The 20,412-nt window shown below is 37.4% G+C and overlaps 1 protein-coding gene across 1 annotated transcript in view; it reads right to left on the reverse strand.

The window, feature by feature from the left end:
• Positions 1 to 20,412, reverse strand: part of Wapl (WAPL cohesin release factor) — a 95,230-nt gene that overhangs the window by 5,457 nt on the left and 69,361 nt on the right. Inside the window, exons 10-17 of the mRNA XM_029559291.1 lie at positions 19,900 to 20,011; positions 19,532 to 19,629; positions 15,545 to 15,621; positions 11,872 to 12,047; positions 11,322 to 11,437; positions 10,646 to 10,810; positions 4,916 to 5,123; positions 2,979 to 3,067 (exon numbers count right to left, since the gene is read on the reverse strand). Of these exons, the coding sequence (XP_029415151.1) occupies positions 2,979 to 3,067; positions 4,916 to 5,123; positions 10,646 to 10,810; positions 11,322 to 11,437; positions 11,872 to 12,047; positions 15,545 to 15,621; positions 19,532 to 19,629; positions 19,900 to 20,011 (1,041 nt within the window). The remainder of the gene's footprint in view (positions 1 to 2,978; positions 3,068 to 4,915; positions 5,124 to 10,645; positions 10,811 to 11,321; positions 11,438 to 11,871; positions 12,048 to 15,544; positions 15,622 to 19,531; positions 19,630 to 19,899; positions 20,012 to 20,412) is intronic.

Raw genomic sequence — 20,412 nt, forward strand, 5'->3', positions numbered from 1 at the left:
AAACCATCTTATTCAACTATACATCCACTTCCCAGATGGCACCCTCCCATAGCCTCCCTCCCATTAGAGCCCTTATACTCTGATATCCCCGCTACTGTCAAAGCAGCCAGTGCTCTTAACTGCTGAATCATCCCGCCAGTCCCCAAACTTCATTTTTTAAAGCAGAAAACAAAACCATCATTTGGTTGCTGACACACCAAGGAAAACAGTTAGTTACATGATCAGTAAGTATTCTGAAGAAAGCTGGATGTGGTGGGCAAGATTCCAGAAATGGAGAGAGAGAGGCAAAAACCTGTAAGAACAGTGAGCTGGCTAGTTTTTGTCCACTTGACAAATTAGATGACACCTGGGAAGAGGGAGCCACAACTGAGGAATTTCCTCCATCAAAGTGGCCTATGGCCACCTCTGTGAGGCATTTTCTTAATTGGTAATTGATGCAGAAGGGCCCAGAGCACTGTGGGTGGTGTCATCCCTGGACAGGTGGGCCTGAGCTGTATGAAGGTAAGTGAACAAGCCAGGGAGGAGCAATCCAGTAATTAGCATTCCTCCATGGTCTTGGCTTCAGTTTCTGCCTCCAGGCTTCTGCCCTGTTTGAGTGAGTTCCTGACTTGGCTTCCCTCATTGAGAACTGTTATCAGTAAGTATAAGATGAAATAAATCGATTATTCCTTACAAAGTAGCAGACACAAACTGGTAGTCAGGGTGGGCAAAGAAAATGAGACCAGACTCTCCTGGGCTTTCTAAGCATGCAGCCAAAGAACACAGGCCATACTTTCTGCACATGGCTACATGCTTTCTTTATCTCTTACACTTCCACACTGGGGGCAAACCAATTCACTTCATATTTGTGGTATCATCTAGTTTTCTAATTATAATGACTTCTAAAGCAACATACATACATATATATATATATACATATATATATATATATATCTGTGGTTCTAAAAATCCACAAATTAAGAACCTTATCATTTAAGGAAATGACATATCCACAAATTAAGAACCTTATCATTTATTTAAGAAAATGACATAACAGCAACATGGCAAAGATGATCCACAATCATATATGGATCATATATTGTACTAACACAATTTCAAGAACCATTATTTAACATGGTCATATGACCATCCCTACATATTTTATCACAGCAATTGGAAAAAAAAACTAAGACAACCACTGATCCTTCCACTTTATCCACCTGTGCCCCATATTTCAAAAGGAACACTCACAATGACTGACACCCCATTCATACAATACTTCTGTTGTTTCTATTTATTTTTCCCATGGCAGCAGACTGTCCAGTAACCATAACCTTCCACTTCTGTGTGACAGCCTAATATGCAGACACTTGTATTTCTCATAGGTAAATCCTGATGATCTTAAACCACTAGGGGGAAACCCATTTTCCTAGCTTGTGACTGGTTTAGAGGGAAGCATGTGACCAAATTCTCAGCCAGGCATCTCAGTCAGATAACAGAAAATACAAGGGTGGTTGTATCTTAAAAAGAAAACAGAAAGCAAAGTATTGTTGGGCATTATTTCACTAGCTGGGACCTGTAGTCAGCTTGTAGCTTTGATGAATGTTTTTAACCAGGAAAAGGACAAAGGCCCAGTTTGGTGGTACACACCTTTAATCCCAACACTCCTGAAGCAGAGGCAGGTGAGTTCCTGGTGTACTTTGGGGTCACTCAGAGGACTGTCTCAGGGGAAAAATAAAAACAAAAGGTGCAAAGGAAAGTAGTTTAAAAGAGAGAATGATCTGAGTCACTGGTGATTCTACTACGGCACTAAAATAGCCTGAATTTGACTTTGTTGTGTTGTTTAAGCCAGCTGGGCACAGGTTCTATACGATCCCATCTTTCCCTTTGACTACAGGGGACTGCAAAGACTGACTCATCAACTAAGAACTTTCCTGTTAGACATTCTTACTTTGGAATGTATTTTTAAAAGTCCAACAAATACTTGAAAGTAACATTCCATATTATCTTAACTTTGTGTATGTAAATCTTCCTTTTTCAAAAAATTAAAAGAATTTTTATTAGCTTCTTATATGGTACTGGGGATTGAACTCAGGGCTTCATGCATCCTAAAGCAAGTAATCCACTAATTGAACTACATCCTCAGCCCCACTAGCTTATATTTATACCATTTTAAAAAGTATTTTATCTATTATTTTTATCTTATATGTGTGAATGTATTGCCTGCATGTGGAAGTGCACTCATGTTGTGCAATGCCCATGGACGTCAGAAGAGGGTGTCATATCCCTTGCAACTGGAGTTATGGAGAGCTGTTAGCTGGTATGTGTGAGTGCTGGGAACTGTACCCCAGTACTCTTCAAGAACAACCAGTGCTCTTAACCACTGAGCCATCTCCCCAATCCCTACACCATTTTAAAAAACAGCTCAAAAAGCTTGACTAAAGATCAGTTCTAATAAAAGCCATAATGATCAATAATTTGTTTCACCCAAATCTTACTTAGAAAAACCTGTATTAAAAAGGAAATAAAGATGATCATTGCATAAAAAAAGAAAAGTAGTTCAAAGGAAACCACTGGAAGGGTTAGGCATATTCTTGTCACTTTTTTCCACAGAGGGGGGAAAAAACTGTTTAAACAACCCTGTAATCACCAAAAGGTTTAAGACAAAATATGTCATGAATGGGGACAAATTTATAAAACAAATAAATGGGGAGCTGGAGAGATGGCTCAACAATTCAAGAGTGCTGGCTGCTCTTGTATTCACATAGCTCCAGCATCCACAGAGCTACTAACAGCTGACCCTAACTCTAAATTCCAGGGGATCCAATGCCTTCTGGCCTCCAAAGGTACTGCACACAGGCAAAACAAAGGCAAAGCATGCATACACATAAACTAAAAATAAATGAAAGAGTAAATAAATGAATTATGGAATGGCATGAAGCTGTTATACTAAAATCTTTAAAAAGATAACAAAAAACATCCCTGAACCCTTTACTTACTGGACTCTCCTGGCAGAGACACCCAAGCAGTAGAGCTGTGTAGGAGGCCACGATACAATCCTCCATGTGTTTGCCAGCATGTTGAAGGGCTGAGAATATTTAAATAAAGAGTTTTAACAGTATACCAACTAATACAAATTCTACAACTTTATTCTCTTATTGTCTTAAAAGATGCTAAATATTAACATCTGACAATTAGATATCCCAAATTAACCAAAATTAACTCCAAATGAATTGGGATCCAAATATAAGAACTAAAGCCATAACATACTTAAAAAGATTTGCTTTAAACAAGGATACCACTAACAAAGTAAAAAGACAAACCAGAGAAGGGGCAAATACAACCATTATCTGATTAGAAATTCAGAATATAGAGTTCTTTAAACTCAACAACAAAAAGACAAATTAGAAAGTCACCAAGAGATATGAATAGACATTTTTCTTCAAAGATACACGAAAAGACCAAAGAACATATAAAGATGCCCAGCAGACTGAGTCATCAGGAAACTGCAAATAAAACAAAAAATTCCTAGCAACCTAAGAGGACTAAAACAAAACAAAAAAAACCCAGAAACTCTAATATTTGAAAATGTGGAAAAACTGGAACCCTTATATATTGCTGATGGGATGAGGCCACCACACTGAAAAACAAATTTCCTTAAAAATGTTAAACAAAGTTAACAACCCAACAACTCTACTAAGTACGCAGTGGAGAGAAATGTAAACATGTTTACAAAAAAAAAAAAGCCTGCACATAATAATTCACAGTAGCATCACTTGTAACAGCTAAAAAGTAGAAAGAGTCCAAATGTTTATCAATGGACAAACAGATAAACAAAATGTAATCTAAGCATGCAATGAAGCATCATCTGACTATTTATGAAGAAGGAACACAGTACTAAGGAATACCACAAAATAAAGCTGACTGAAATAAGTTCATCCCCAAAAGTCCACATTTTGTATGATTACTTTATATGAAATGGCTGAAACAGGCAAATACGTGGAGACAGTAAAAAGATTTGCAGGTGCCAGTGTCCGGGGAAGGAGAAAATGGAGATGAAGGTTGCCAATGGGTATATGATTTCTTTAGAGCTAAAGAAAGTAATAGATTCAAGTAATACATTATGACAAACTCAGTTTCTTAGGGGCAAATGTTTCTTACAGTATCAGCACTGACAGCATTTAATCTGGCTATGAGTAACAGAAAGAGAAGAGGCTCAGAATCATACTATTTCCTAGGTGAAAAGTTGTACATATTACTTAAATTTCAAAATCTCAGGGGCATGAGGTTACACACAGCTATTTTTCAGAATTTGTATAAACAGTAAAGCAAGTATTCTACCCTAATTCCTGATAATAGTATGGTCAATAAATGACTGATCAGTGAAGATATTACCTCCAGGTATTTTTTTTTTTAACTGTATTTGTTACCTAGTAACCTCTGAGAACTATTTTAATTGATGACACAAAATATCTCAGTTTAAGGTGAGGCTGATTTTAAAACAACAACAGCAGCAGCAGCAATAAAAAACCAGAAATTCAAAGCTCTCACCCACTTTTTAAAAACAGGTTTTCATTACATACGCCAGTCTGGCCTCCAACTCCAGATTCTCTGGCCTCGACATGTCAAGTGCTGGAATTAGATGTGCACTATCATGCCCAGCTCATAAGCTGCTCTTTACAGATTACAAGGAAGAAAAGTCCCAATAAGGAAAACAACTTGAGTGGCTATTATCTTTCCCTCCCCTGTAACCTGCCACTGACATGTACTAACTGATAGGAAGAACTACTGTAAGTAATGAACTACCAAAGCTTAACTGGATTAAACTACAAAGATGCTATTCAACAGATTTTAGCAAGACATGAATTAACATGTTTTGAAGAAACAATTATAAAAATCATTCTCACTGTGAATATACTACTCAGGATAAACATGCCTTTATTGAGGTCAAGTTCTTCATCCTCCTCCTCCTTCTTCTGTCTCTCTTCTGTACTGTCGGTCTTCTCAGTTGACACCCACTGGATTTCTCCACTCGTTTCCTGCCATTCTCCACTCTTATCATGCTGAGTGGTGGGAGCATCTTTGATCAGCTCATCTGTTTTACTTTCTGCCAACTGGGCTGCTCGTTCTCTCTCAAGGAACAGCTGATAATCATTTTTGAAGATGATTAAAAAGATATCAACTACCAACATGTACACAATCCAATATTTTGCTTTAAATAAGGAGGATACATGGGGCTGGAGAGATGGCTCAGTGGTTATGAGCACTGACTGTTCTTGCAGAGGACCTGGGTTCAATTCTCAGGACCCACATGGTGGCTACGAACAGACCTTAACTCCAGTTCCAGGAGAATCCGAAGCCCTCTTTTGACTTCCACGGCATTGCACAACATGGGTGCACTCACATACATGCAGGCAATACACTCATACACATAAAAAATAATAAATAAAATATTTTTTAAAAAATGAGGATACTTGATTTAAGAAAAGCCTTTGCCCTACATTTTACTGAAAACTAAAGTATAAATGTTGCTGGGATTCATTTAAGTAATCTAGTAATGGTTCAGGTATTGTTTCCAAGTCTCCTTAATTGTCCTTAACCTGGATAATACTAACTAGAAAATCAAGGGAAAAAAAACAAAACAAAACATCCCAAACCCAAACCCAAAAACACCTACAAACTTTTTAAATAAAAAAGAACTGGCGAGATGGCTCAGTGGTTAAGAGTGCTTGCTGCTCTTGCAGTGGACCCAGGTTTGGCTCCCAGCACCCACATGTTGCTCCGACACCCTCTTCTGTCTCTTCAGCATCAGGTACACTCATGTTACACATACAGACATGGATGCATGCAGGCAAAACATTTATATGTACAAAATAAATCTTTAAAAAACACCCAGGCATACAGGATAAATTAAACAGAAAGAACAATGAAAAAACTTTAATATTAGAGTAAAAGAAACATGACTTTTCTAAAAGAAATTTAAAGATATAAACAAGAATTAGTAAATAGTCTCAGAAAGAACTAGGTCTTACTTAGCATTATTAGCGTTTTTATTACTAGGACATAAGGAAAAATTATTAATATAGTTTCCCACATATTATGTATGCTATACAGTCAAAAGAGAACATATCAAATTCCTTGCCTTCAACTGAATTATTTTCCTTGTTACTTTCTAATACATATCCCTTTCATATGACTTGGGAAATGTACCAAGTTACTAATGAGAATTACCCAAAAATCAAATGCCAAGCAGATCTTAAAAGATTTGCTGATGTTAGACAACATGTATCAGATTAATGCCCTTGGGGAAATAAAATGGCAGTTGTCAAAATTGGTTCCCAGGGATCCCATTAGGGATTCTGGAAGGTGAAGACTACAGAGGTTGACTGACTTCTTTCATTTTCTGAGTGCACAGTGAACCTTGCATTCAGAATCTACGTAGTCTGCAATTGTGTCACTGCTTTAGTGACTAACGTAATTTTCTGTCTTTAATTTCTAGCTCAGTAAACACAGATGGTTCCCTGATACCCCCTCTTCTTTGGCTATCATAAAGTGAGCAGCTCTGCAGTTATCATGACCTTCTACCATGATGTTCAGCTTTACCTAGGCCTAGTAATAATGGAGCCAGGTATCTATGGAATAAAGCCTCTGAAACTCTCAGCCAAAATACATCTTTCTTCTTTTAAGCTGTTTGCCTCTGGTATTTTTTCATGGTGATGAATGATGACTAACACAGACAGACACAGCATATATCAGCATAGGTTCTCTAGGCTTCCTAAAGTCCTGAGAGAAGGATGGATGTTATTTTCTAAAGATGTAACTTCAAGCATTATTGCTTTTGAAAAGTCCAAAAGAGGTAGCCGGTTAAAAAGTAGTAAGGGATTCACAACATAGAAATAACCATCCATTATTCTTTTAGGACAGACACAACATGCCGTTAATGCTGTATGCAAAGTATCTACAGGAAGACCCTGTCTCAAAGACAAAAAAAAAAGGTACCTAGGAAACTTAGATTGGCCAAACATTAAAAAACTTTCAACGCCTGATGTTGTTAAGAATATGAAGAAACAGACTCACTGTTTTGAGAAGTTTAAACTGAGGCAAATGGAAACACATGCTTGGTGATGATGGTGAAAAGAAGTATCCATTTTAAATGTACATATGCTAACACAACAATTTCTAAGGCAGGAAATTATCAGACACATGTTGGAAAAAAAAAAGGTCCAAAATTTAAGTACTAAAGTACTTTTTGGTAATTTTTATTATAAAGGAAATTTTAAAACAAAGCAAACAAAATGTCTAACAGTAAAGAACTATAAATTACTGACTGGTTGGTACATTACAAATAATGAAGTATGTCTGTGTTGATATAAAAAGCTCACAAAAACAAAGGTCAGCAAAGTTGTATCTATTATATAGTAACATCTAAGCTAAAAAAAAACTCATTCATTCAAGCATGAATTTCTTTAAACATATATAGTTATTATGAATGGTAACTTTTTTTTTTTTTTTTTTTTTTTGCAGGGTTTCATGTAGTGTTTTTTTATAAATAATATTTTTTTGAATGTGTATTTTTTTTTTTTTTTTTTTTTTTTGGTCTTTTTGAGACAGGGTCTCCCTGTAGCCCCAGATGTCCTGGACCTCACTATGTAGACAAGGCTGGCCTTGAACTCACAGAGATCTGCCTGCCTCTGACTACGGAGTGCTGGGATTAAAGGTGTGGGCCACCATGCCCGGCTAATGGTAACATTTTTCAAGTAGGAAGTGGATGTATGTATTTTAAACCGTCCTGAACAAGAGGATTATGGAGGAGGTGGGTAATGAAACTGCTTTTAAAATAAATTGGTCAAATGACTCTTTAAAGTACTTAAGAGGAAAAACAACTGGGGATGGAGAAATGGTTCAGCAGTTAAGACTGCTTCTTGCTCTTCCAGAGGGCCTAAGTTTGGTTTCCAGGACAGGTAATTCTAGCTCCTGATGTGACATCCTCTTCTAGCCTACACAGGCGCTTGCACTCATGTGCATATACCCACACACAGGCACACACATTATGAACATAATTCTAAACAATAAAAATAAATTTTCAAAAAAAATAAAAAACCCCAGTGAAAACAACTAGAATGAAGAAGGTTCATGTAAGTGATGAAAACTATTGCTCAGCCAGTGCTCTTAACCGCTGAGCCATCTCTCCAGACCCAAGAATGATAAAATTGTTTAATAAGAGTCTAATCAACAGCAACGAAACAATGCTCATTTCTTGGTTTTGACATTACACTACAGTTGTATAAGATGACACCAGTAAAAGAAGCTGGGGAGGGCTAGATATAGCTCAGTAGTAGAATGAATGCCTCAAAAGCACAGGGCCCTGGATTCAATATCCAGCATCACTTAAAGAAAAATGATTTGAAGGGCTCAAGAGATGGCTAGGAGCACTGGCTGCAGAAGACCTAGGTTCAGTTTCCAGCACCCATACGGCAGCTAACAGCCGTCAGTAACTCCCAGTTCCAGGGGATCTGAAGCCTTCAGGCATTGCATGCATGTGGTACACTTACAAACATGCAGACAAAACACTCATTCAAAAAAATTTTAAGTTCTTTCAAAAGAAGTTAAGGAAAGCACACAGAAAATTATTTACAGTATGTTTATAATTTAAAAGTGTAACATTTTAAAAAGTTTTTTTAACTTTTTAAAAAATTTTATTTATAAAAAAAATTTTATTATTTTTATTTTATGTATGAGTGTACTGCCTGCATGTAAGTGTACCCGTGTTATGTAATGCCTTCAGAGGTCAGAAGGTGTTGGATTTCCCTGGAACTGGAGTTAAGGATGATTCACAGCTGCCATGTGGGTGCTGGGAATCGAACCCAGGTCCTTGCAAGTGCAATCAGTGCTCTAAACCGCTGAGCCATCTCTCCAGTCCCTATAAAAAATATTTTAAAATGTCTTTTAAGAGCCAGCAAGATGGCTACCAAGCATGATGACATAACTTTGATCCCTAGAATTCACATGGTAAAGGAAAGAACCAAGTTGCCTCTGACCTCCACACATGCCAAAGCCCCCTCCCTCAATAAATAATGTATAAAAAATATATCCTTAAATATTTTTAGCAAAAAAAAAAAAGTATTCTCTATAATGCCTAAAGACTAAAATTAGTCTACTACTAACCACCAATTATCATTAGTAACTGTTACTATAGTTTTACTATTACTACTTAATTATTGCTGAGTTCTTGCTTTTTTTGGGAGGGGGCAGTCTGTGATAGGATCTCTAAACATTCTGTAACCTAGGATGGCCTCAAATTTGAGGTAATCCACTTATCTTAGCCTCCAAAGTGCTGAAATACAGGCAGGAGCCACCACATCCAGCTTATTTTACAGTTACTGGTAAGGAACAAAATAATTTATCACTGGTTTCATAATTTGTTTTATGTAACTAAAGACTAAATAAAATTTCAAGCCTAAACAAGACTAAAGTCTGAATCCTAGGAAAAATTTCTATGGACTGCATATCTATGTTCAACAATATATTGCCTATAAATGAAGAAAAAGAGGGGAAAATGAAAACTCTGACTTCAGACAACTCAATCTCATGGCATTATTTCCTATGCTCAGTCACCCTGCCACTTTCCAGACTTGTCCACAAGTCCTAAGAGTCCTGGACACAGATGAGGCCCGTAAGTAAATGCTAGAACTCGAGCTGGATTGACATGTGCTGGGGTATATTCCCAATTTATGACCAATATTGTACTCAATAAAATATACATGTTTTGGGGCTGGAGAGATGGCTCAGCAGTTAAGAACACTGTTCTTGCAGAAGACCCGGGTTCGAATCCCAGCACCCACATGGCAGCTAACAACTGTCCATAACGACAGTACCAGGGGCTCCGACAGCCTCTTCTGTCCTCCGAGGGCATTGCACAACACAGGTGCACTTACTTACATGCAGGCAATACACGAGTACATTTTGTCTTTTTCCTTGACAATATTTAAGGAATGATTATAACAGCTGAGCAAGAAAGCAGAATAAAGAGTATATTCTAAACCAATGTAGCTTTTATTGACCGTCAGATAACTGATCAAATCTAAAAGACATTCCTGTCCTATCTTAGCAATTTCATGGCTCTCAAGATTTTTTTTTTAAGGGATAATAGTCACCAAGAATGTAAAGTGGGTAAAAGCACTTGCTGGGCAATCCAGACAATCCGAGTTCCATCCCTATAACCCACAGGGGAAGGAGAGGACAGACTCCTGAAAGTTGTTCTCTGTACTTCACATAGGTGCCATGGTACATGGCCTCCAGTACTCATACACACACCCAAAATGGGGGCTAAGTTTGGAGAGAGGGCTCAGTGGTTAAGGGCACTTGCTGCTCCTCCAGGGAACCTGAGTTCGGCCCCTAGCTCTCACAACTGGGCAGCTTACAACCATCCGCCTCTAGAGGATTTGACATCCTCTTTCAGCCTCTGTGGACACTTATACACAGAGTTGCACAAACCATGCATATATATATATATATATATATATATATATATATATATATACACACACACACACAATTTAAAAATAGTAAGTCTCAAAGGGGTTAGAAAACAAAGGTGTAATTGAAAAAGGAATTAGCCAGATCAAACAAACTACAGGAGTCAGTTTGTTTTTCTGTGGCTGCTTACCTGTACTAAAGCCTGAACAGCATGAACTTGTCCAGCTAGCCGTAAACTATTATCTCCCTCTCCACTACAGAAGGAAGAATCAAAAGAACAGGATGTTTCCATGTTGACAAGGCAGTGTCGATTCCGAGCACTATACTCCACCAGATTTATCAGTAGACCCAAGCCCTATGAAACATTTTTTAAAAATGCACATTATCACATATGAGGACATAACAAATGTAACATACATAATTTTCACTGTCAGGTAAAATGTTAAACAGTGTTTTTCCATCTGTAAAATTATTAAAAACCACTATGTAAGATACTGATCTTCCCAAAAGATTCCTTTAGTTGGCTTGAGTGAACAGGGAAGGGACTGTTTTGTTGCTGGTTTACTTGACAGACTCAGTCTACACCCCAGGATAACCTCAACCTTGTGGCAGTCCTTACCCCAGTCTCCAAAGAGCTAGGATTAGAGGCATGAGCCACCATGCTGAGCTCCTTCAGTTATTAATCATCAGATTCAGTTTGTACTTTTATTTTTACAAAGACTATTTTGTAAGAAAAAAAATATGAGATGTTCTTAAGGATCCACCAAAACAACTCAGAACATAATAAATAACTGATTCTTAAACCCAAAATAAAATGAAGTTTCATCAAGATAAGACACTATTCTAAAATGGTCATTTCAACTCACCAGCACTCGAATATCAAATCTCTGCTCCTGAGGTAGGTACTTTGGAACCTGAAGCACACAGTTCATTGCTGTGCCTATGAGGCCATCCTGCTCTCCTGTCTTGGTACTGCCCCACTCTGAAATAAGAATGGAAACAGGAATCTTCCTGATGATACTGACAAGATTTATTAAAATGATTTTTTTTTTTTGAGACAAGGTCTCACACTGCAGTCCTGCCTAGCCTGATACTTGCTTTGTAACCTAGGCTAGCCTCAAAATTAAGGCAATTCTCCTGCCTTAGCCTTCCAAGTGCTAGGATTACAGGCATGTGTCACCATACCCAGTTATTAAAGTGAATATTAATTTTAAATTGCATAGCTATTCCTTTATTTTACTATGCATTGTTGCTATTTCAAGGCCAACCTACTAGGCTAGTTCTAAAATAACTCCTAAAAGTAGCTTATGACTACAGAAAGAAGTCAATTACATTATGGAATATTGTAAAATCACTATATCAAAAACATAAATTTATGTGTAATACACAATTTTTCAGTAAGAAAATATTACTTACCATTATCATTAGTTAAATTGAGCAATACCCCAATGATAGCCCTCATGCAGTCCTCCACTGCTTTGCCCACATGGTTAGTTACATTCTGGTAAGGCAGAGGTTTACTGTCAGCTATGCATATGCTGTTCTCAGCACGGTTATACTGCTGAATCAGTTCTTCACAATGCTGTAACGCTCTTAAGAGAAAACAAGATGTATGCTATTATGATAAATAACAAAAGTTACATAATAAACTTCATTTCTGGGACCTAAAAGCTATCAAGATTACCCCGCCTGCCCCCCGCTTTTTGGAAGCAACAATGTTTAACTGTCTTATCATGTACTAAGTATGTCTGATAATCTTACGAGTTGTTAAATTTTGCTTTGATAAACTTGATAATTACATTTTTCTCTAAGAAAAGTTAAATTTAAAGGCTCATTCCATGCTGAGCATGGTGGTGCATGTGTATAGTCCCTATTAACTTGGGAGGCTTGGGCAGAAGGATTGCTTTACCTAGCTTAAGGCGAGCCAGGACAAGTGAGTGAGATCCTTTCTCAAACCAAACAACCAACCAACCAACCAACCAACCAACTAACCAACCAACCAACCAGCCAATAAACAAACAAAGAAACAAAACAGAACTCATGGTAGTTCATGCTACCTATAAGAGCTGTCCCATTTTATAGATATTTCAAACGTGAAACCACAACAGATTTGTCAGCTATGCTTACATTAGGCCTTTTTCAATCCTTGGGTATTTTTCATTTAGAAAAGATGAGACTATTTGGCAGGTATTAAGTATACTGATATTACAGATCACCCAGTAAAGCAAGTATTAAATAAATTGGGACAAATCATTATTTTTTAGTTGAGGTCATTCAAATTGACAAGTCTTCCGGCAAGCATACAAGAATGAGCTGCACCCAAAGATTCTCAAGATTTTACACACAGTAACAAAGACAGAATCTAAGGTCTAATGTTTCTAAAAACTATCTTTAAAATTCTATTCATTTATTATTAATATATATGCCCTGCTACCCATGTGGCAGTCAGAGGACAAGTTTGTGGAGTCCATTCTCTCCACCTTTACCATGAGTTCCAGGGACTGAACACAGGTTACCCAGCAGTCTTGCACAGCAAGGGCCTTTACCTCCTGAACCACTTTGGCAGCCACCAAAGGATATCTTTAAATCATTAATTATTTTTAAACTTGACAGATCAGTGAATTCTTTGTCAGTTTATTCTTCATGCTTTGCATATGACATAAAACCTTAAAGAAGGCTGTACCATAATATGTTCTTACCTTTTCTTTGACACATACTAAGGAAATTCTGTAAGGTTTTTAATATTTTACCATTCTTTAGTTAGGAATATCCTCCTCATACTTTCAAACCTAAGTAACTTGTTCTTCTGATGTTAAAGGATGTTGATAGAATTTCCCTGTTGTTGTTAGTAGATAAACTATCTTAAGTACTACTGAGTAACCTCTGATGGTTTTATTAAAAAGCTCAAAATGTCAGATGAATGCTATTTCCCAAACATCCAATTCTGAATTCCAATTATTTTATCAGACTATCCTTATCAACATGAGATGGAAGGTGTCACACTTAACCTTTCCAAGGCAATTCTTAGGAATTATGAAGTATAAAAAAATCACCTTTAAAAAAATATACACAAGTTTTGTCAACTAAAAAAAAAAATGCTGGGGACTGGGACTCAGTAGTAGTACACTTGCCTCAGATGCGTGAGGCCATAGGTCTAATTCCTAGGACTACCACAAACAACCAACCAAAAGCAACAACAAGAAGAAGCACTGAATAAAAAATAAAATAGAAACAGGTTTAACTCTCAAGAAAACTCCTTAGTAAGGAAAGATTACATGCACCAAAGGTATTAAATATACTATAAAATTTATAAAAGCACGACAAACAAGAAATGGGGGTGATACATTTGGATTAGCTTCAAAATAACACAGGAGAAAGCAAGGATGATGTTACAGATGAAAACAAACCTCCCCCTGATTAGTAATTGTTCAAGGTAAGTAATGCATCTAATAGAGTTTATCAGACTACTTCATCTCCATTTGTGTGAAAATTTCCAAAACAAGATGAAAAAACACTGATAAACTGAACTATCCCACTGCTATGGTCCTTCCTTTGATAAAGATATTTACATTCATGCAATGACAATAAAGTCATAAATTGCAATTTTAGATTAATTTTTCTTCTTCTATTTTTTTCCTGACATGGTCTCCCTGTAGCCCCAACCGGCCTCAATCTCATAGAGCTCTGCCTGTCTCTGCCACCCAATGTTGGGATTAAAGGTGTGCGCTATCATGCCTGGCCATGATTAGTATTTCAAAACAGATCAGAAAGAAAGTTAACTCCCTGTGGTATTGTACTAGCTAAGATAAAAGCTAGAGAACTAGGGCAGAGACATTCAAAACTAGGACAAGACATCAAGAAGCAGCTATTAGAAGACAGAACTAGGTAGGAATGCAGACATATAAGCAATGAAGTGACAGCATTAGCCTAATTGGTGGTGAAGGCTGGTCAGGGAGAGTCTGGAACAAGGAGAGCTATGTACAGATCTGGAAAATGCTATATAAAGAGCAGAAGATCAGGGCAAGAATCTACTTAGAACAAAAGAACTGATGGTGTTTACTACATAATAAGCATTGTTTTACAGGGCCTTACATATAAAAGAACTTGAGCTAGAGACATGGCTCAATGGTTAAGAGCACTGGCTGCTCTTGCAGAGGACCCAGGTTTGGTTCCCAGGACCCACATGGTGGCTAACAACCAACTGTAAGTCCAGTTCCAGGTGATCCAACATCTTCTTCAGGCCTCTGTAGGCATTGCATACATAGTACACTTACACACACGTAGGCAAAACACTCATACACATAAAAAAAAAACCTGGACTCAGGGTTGGAGAGATGGCTCAGTAGTTAAGAACACTGACTGCTCTTGCAGAGGACCCGGGTTCAATTCCCAGCAGCCACACGGTGGCTATGAACCGTCCTTAACTCCAGTTCTAAGGGAATCCAAAGCCCTCTTCTGACCTCTGCAGTACTCCATGACAGGGGTGCCCTCACATACATGCAGGCAATACACTCATACACAAAATAAAATAAAATAAATAAAATTTAAAAAAATAATATAAATTTTAAAAAATTTAAATAAAATGACCTTGACTCATTCATATATATTGAATATACACCTTAAGTATACATATTATCTAATCATGTATTATATACATTATAAAAATAAATCTATCTTGTATTAACAGATGTATCAACCTGTTTTATTATGATAACCACCCTGAGTTGCTAGATACAATTCTTGCCCTCCTTATAAAGAAAGCACTTTTTTTTTTTTTTCGTCTTTTTGAGACAGGTTCTCCCTGTAGCCCCAGCTGTCCTGGAACTCACTAGTAGATCAGGCTGGCCTAGAATTCACAGAGATCCGCCTGCCTCTGCCTCCCAAGTGAAGCACTTTTAACAATTAAGTGACTTGTCCAAGGTTATAGCTAAAGTTAAGAGGTTGCAATTCACATCAAGGCATTTTGGCTCAATTGTGCTCTAATTTATAGAACTCAACAGACAACCTATTCATGAAGGAATACTGCTTTATTTCCTATATGGTCAATTCAAGGGTTTTTAAATAAACAATGGATTTTATAAAAACTTACTTAGCTGATGAAATAATGAGTTGTGAATCTTTATAGGCTATCAAGTAGCTTTGATTCTCTGGATTATGCACTGTTACCTGAAAGAAAGAATATGAAATGATTGTGGCAACCTGTAACTTCCATTTATTTAAATAACACGTTACCTCGTGTCTTAAAATATAAAAGATGAAGAAATAGATCTTACTATCTAAGACCCAGCTTCTCAAACTCTAGTTATGACCCCACAGCTGTGTAATTAAATGTGGGGGTTGTGAAAAATCTAGCAATATAAAAGATTTTTGAGTGCACTACCAACCAAAAATTAATTCAAATTCAAATGTGTAATAAATCCAAAGTGTCTCTAGAGATGCTCACACATGCTGTACTTTGAGACTTCACCGTAGCTTGGTTCTGAATACAACATGAGAATTCTGCAACAAGAATGCTGTCATGCCACACAAATGCCAACAAATGTTGCCTGAAACATCTTAGCTACGAATAAAATCTATTTTATACTACAAATTGTAATACTTTCAATATAAAGTTTTCTGCTCTTATCGAACATAGTCACGTAATTATTATGGAAAACACACTTTTTGTTTTGAGACAGGGTCTCCCTGTAGCCCCAGCTGGACTAGAACTCTGTAAGCCAGGCTGGCCTTGAACTCACTGAGATCTGCCTGCCCCTTGCCTCCCAAGTGCTAGGATTAAAGGCATGCACCACCACATCTGGCCCCAAAAACCAAACTTCAAATGGTTTACTACTATAATTTCTCAACATGTATTAAATTAGTGTATCTTTGAAATGAACTGTGTTAGAAAGATTGACTTGAAAAGCTGCTGACCAGCTGGGCATGGTGGCACATGCCTTTAATCTCAGCACTTGAGAGGGAGAGGCAGGAGGATCTCTGTGAGTTCCAGGCCAGGCGGTTTACATAAGTGAGTTCCAGGCCAGCTGGGGTTATAGGGAGACCCTGTCTCAAAAAGACCAAAAAAGACAGAAAAAAAAAAAAAGAAAAGAAAAAAGTTGCTGACGGGAGTTTAAAAAAAAAGTGTTAAATTATTTTTGGCTTGAAATTAGCATCAATCCTGAAAACACGAGGATACAATGCATCCTATGGTTTCAAATACTCTGCCAAGATTGAATTCTATTTTTAAAAAATATTTTATTTATTATTTTTATTTTATGTGTATGGAGTGTATTGCCTGCATGCATGTGAGTGCACCCATGCAATGCCGCAGAGGTCAGAAAAGGGCTTCAGATTCCCCTGGAACTGGAGTTAAGGACAGTTCATAGCCGCCATGTGGATGCTGGGAATTGAACCCGGGTCCTCTGCAAGAGCAGTCAGTACTCTTAACCACTGAGCCATCTCTCCAACCATAAGACTGAATTCATTATCTAAAAATAAGTATATCGGGGCTGGAGAGATGGCACAGTGGTTAAGAACACTGGTTGTTCTTGCAGAAGACCTGGGTTCGAATTCCAGCACCCACATGGCAGCTAACAACTGTCTGTAACTCCTTCCAAGGGATCTGACAGCCTCTTCTGTCCTCCGCAGGCATTGCACGACACGAGTGCACTTACCTACATGCAGGCAATACATAAATACACATAAAATAAAAAACAGTAATAAATATCTCATTAGTTTTGCAAGTTTGCTTTAATTTTTTTAAATAAATGACTAAATTAGTTACATATACACCAAAGAACTGTTTCAAAATATACTTCTTTGATTTACTATACTATACCTGTACTATATTTCTATTTTATGTATCTATATACATGGGAGTCACATAAAAATTTCTTGAGCGAAAAGAGGTGGTGAGGTTCAAGAAGCCCCAGTGGAGGGAAATAACTCCACAACCCACAGGTGCTATTACATAAAATTTATGATATAATTTTATCATTAAATTAAGATGGCACTACCATAATTTCTCATTCAAAATGAACATATTCTTTACTATACATTTGCTGTAATGAACTGCCAAGCACTTTGAAATTCAAACAGAAAAGTCTGCAACTTATAAATGTTGATACTACAAATTCTTAAGTATATTCATTTAGAATATTTTAAATAAAGAAATAACATTTAGGGGCTGGAGAGAGAGCTCAGTGGTCAAGAGCACTGACTGCTCTTGCAGAGGACCCAGGTCCGATTCCCAGCACCCACATGGCGGCTATGAACTGTCCTTAACTCCAGTTCCAAGGGAATCGGAAGCCCTCTTCTGACCTCCGAGGCATTGCATGACACGAGTGCACTCACATACATGCAGGCAATACACTCATACACATAAATTAAAAAAAAAAAAAAAAAGATAACATTTAGGTCTGGAGAGATGGATCAGTGGTTAAGAGCACTAGCTGTTCTTGAAGAAGACCTGGGTTGAAATCCCAGCACCCACATCGTGGCTAACAGTCAATCATAATTCCAGTTCCAGGAGATCGAAAGCCCTCTTCTATCTTCCTTGGGCACTGCAGAACACAGGTGTACTGTGCACTTATACACATGAAGGCAAAACACCCATACACTAAAAAAAATAAAAATAAAACCACACAATAACAAAAATTATAAAGAAGTCAGAAATAACATTTAATAAACAGGAAGCACTCTAAAAGAAAGAAGACAACAATTTCATTTATGACAGGTGGTCCTACATATTTTTAAAAAGTACCTAGCCAATCCAACTTAACTATTATACATACTGAAATTCACTGGCAGTAAAATTCTAACCTATACTGAAGTTGAGTCATTCATAAAAAACCAAACGACAGGGGCTGAAAAGATGGCTCAGCGGTTAAGAGTACTGGTTGCTCTTGCAGAGGACCCAAGTTTGATACCCAGCACCCACATGGCAGCTAACAACTCTCTGTAACTCCAGTTTCGGGGGATCCGTCACCCCCTTCTTTCCTCCACAGGTATTGTATGACACAGGTGCACTTACATACATGTAGGCAAGACATTCATATAAATAAAATTTAAAAAAATAAAACCAAAGAACAAAATACACTGACTTAGGTTCAACAGTAATCACTCTCCAAAGTCAAATATTACTAAGTTGTACCTATAATAAGACTCAAAAGCTAAATAAAGTTGGGCATATGAGGTGGTGCATGCCTTTACTGCCAGCACTGGAGAGGTAGAAATAGGTGGATCTCTGTGAGTTGGAGGCCAGCCTGGTCTATGCAACAACTTTCTGGCCCATGAGGACTACCTAGTGATACTCTATCTTAAACAAAAACATGACTATATTTAACTATTGTTTTCAAGAAACAAGTTAATATTCTTTAGAAGAATTCTACAGTAAAAAACAATAAAGTCTGGTACACATAAACAAACCTGTATGTCTCTTTCATTTAGAGCAAAAATACACAAATAATACATGCTTTTATTTTTATTTATTTATTTTTTTGGTCTTTTTGAGACAGGGTCTCCCTGTAGCCCCAGCTGTCCTGGAACTATGTAGACCAAGCTGGCCTTGAACTCACAGAGATCCGCCTGCCTCTGCTGGGATCAAAGGCGTGTGCCACCACGCCCCACACATGCTTTTATTTTTTTGAGACAGAGTCTTACTATATAGCCTACGCTGGCCTCAAATTCACAAATTAGCTTAGCTTCCCAAATTCTAGCCTTCAGGGGTGCTCTGCACAATCCAGCAACAGATACTTTTTTTTTTTTTTTTCTGTCTTTTTGAGACAGGGACTCTGTAGCCCCTGCTGTCCTGGAACTCACTATGTAGACCAGGCTCGCCTTGAACTCACAGAGATCGCCTACCTTTGCCTCCAGAGTGCTGGGATTAAAGGTGTGCACCACCACGGGCTGGCTAACACATACATTCTTAAATGATAAACTGTTCATTTCAACTGTACAGTAACAGGTGCTAAAAGAATTCATGGAACTTTAATTTGGATTTACAAAAAACTCCAAAGCATATAAAATATTTGGTGGTTACAAACACATGCAATCACAATTAAGAGTGAATTTCTCCCATATAGTTGTCCATACTTACACTTTCTAAAACTCGTAAACATCTCTCTGCTCCCCATAATGAGGCTACTAGTTTCTCTTCATCCTCATCTCTACTTAAATGATCCACACATTCTTTCACTAGGCAGAAGAAACCAAAGTTAGGATACATAATGTCATAATGTTACTCCTTAGCTAACAGCAAAAGATATTCGCACACATGCTATATGTTGGAATTCAAACTTTCTTTACACTTGATACGAGATTCTGAAGTGTGTATCTATCTGTATTTTTATAATCTTTCAAAACCAAAGTACTAAAACCTCTATTATAAAAGTTACAGATTTGTAGGACACTGCTAAGACAGACCAACCTTATCAAGTTGGTAAAAACATAAATGCTTATCCATACCTTTGTCTACAATATGATCCAGACCACCCAAAAGTCGGAGCTCTTCTTTAAACCAATCTCCCGCTCTTTTGGAAGTAAGTGAAAGCAATGTCTCCATAGCTAAATGGCCAGTCTAAAATCAGAAACACCATTCATGAATACTGAAAATTAGCATTAATTCTAAAGCATTCAGTTTTAGGAATTTTTTTTCTTTAAAACAATTCAATTTAACACATGTTCAATGCAAAGTAAGTACTTAAATGGGTAGGTCCACATGTGTTTGGCGGGGGACTTACTAGGAAATCTGAATTTTAAGTTTTCCTTATTTGAATATTTCTCTACACTGTAGTTTTTTTAAATAATAATAAACAATCCATTAAGAAAACTAAGTAAATTTTCTTTAATCCCAGTACTCAGGAGGCAGAAACAGGCAGATCTCTGTGAAATCAAGGCCAGTCTGGTCTAAATAGCGAGGCCAGCTGGGGCTACAAGAAGGCCTTGTGTGTGTGTGTGTGTGTGTGTGTGTGTGTGTGT

Source organism: Nannospalax galili, unplaced genomic scaffold (genome assembly GCF_000622305.1).
Source record: "Nannospalax galili isolate Female #2095 unplaced genomic scaffold, S.galili_v1.0 scaffold409, whole genome shotgun sequence".
NCBI lineage: Eukaryota > Metazoa > Chordata > Mammalia > Rodentia > Spalacidae > Nannospalax > Nannospalax galili.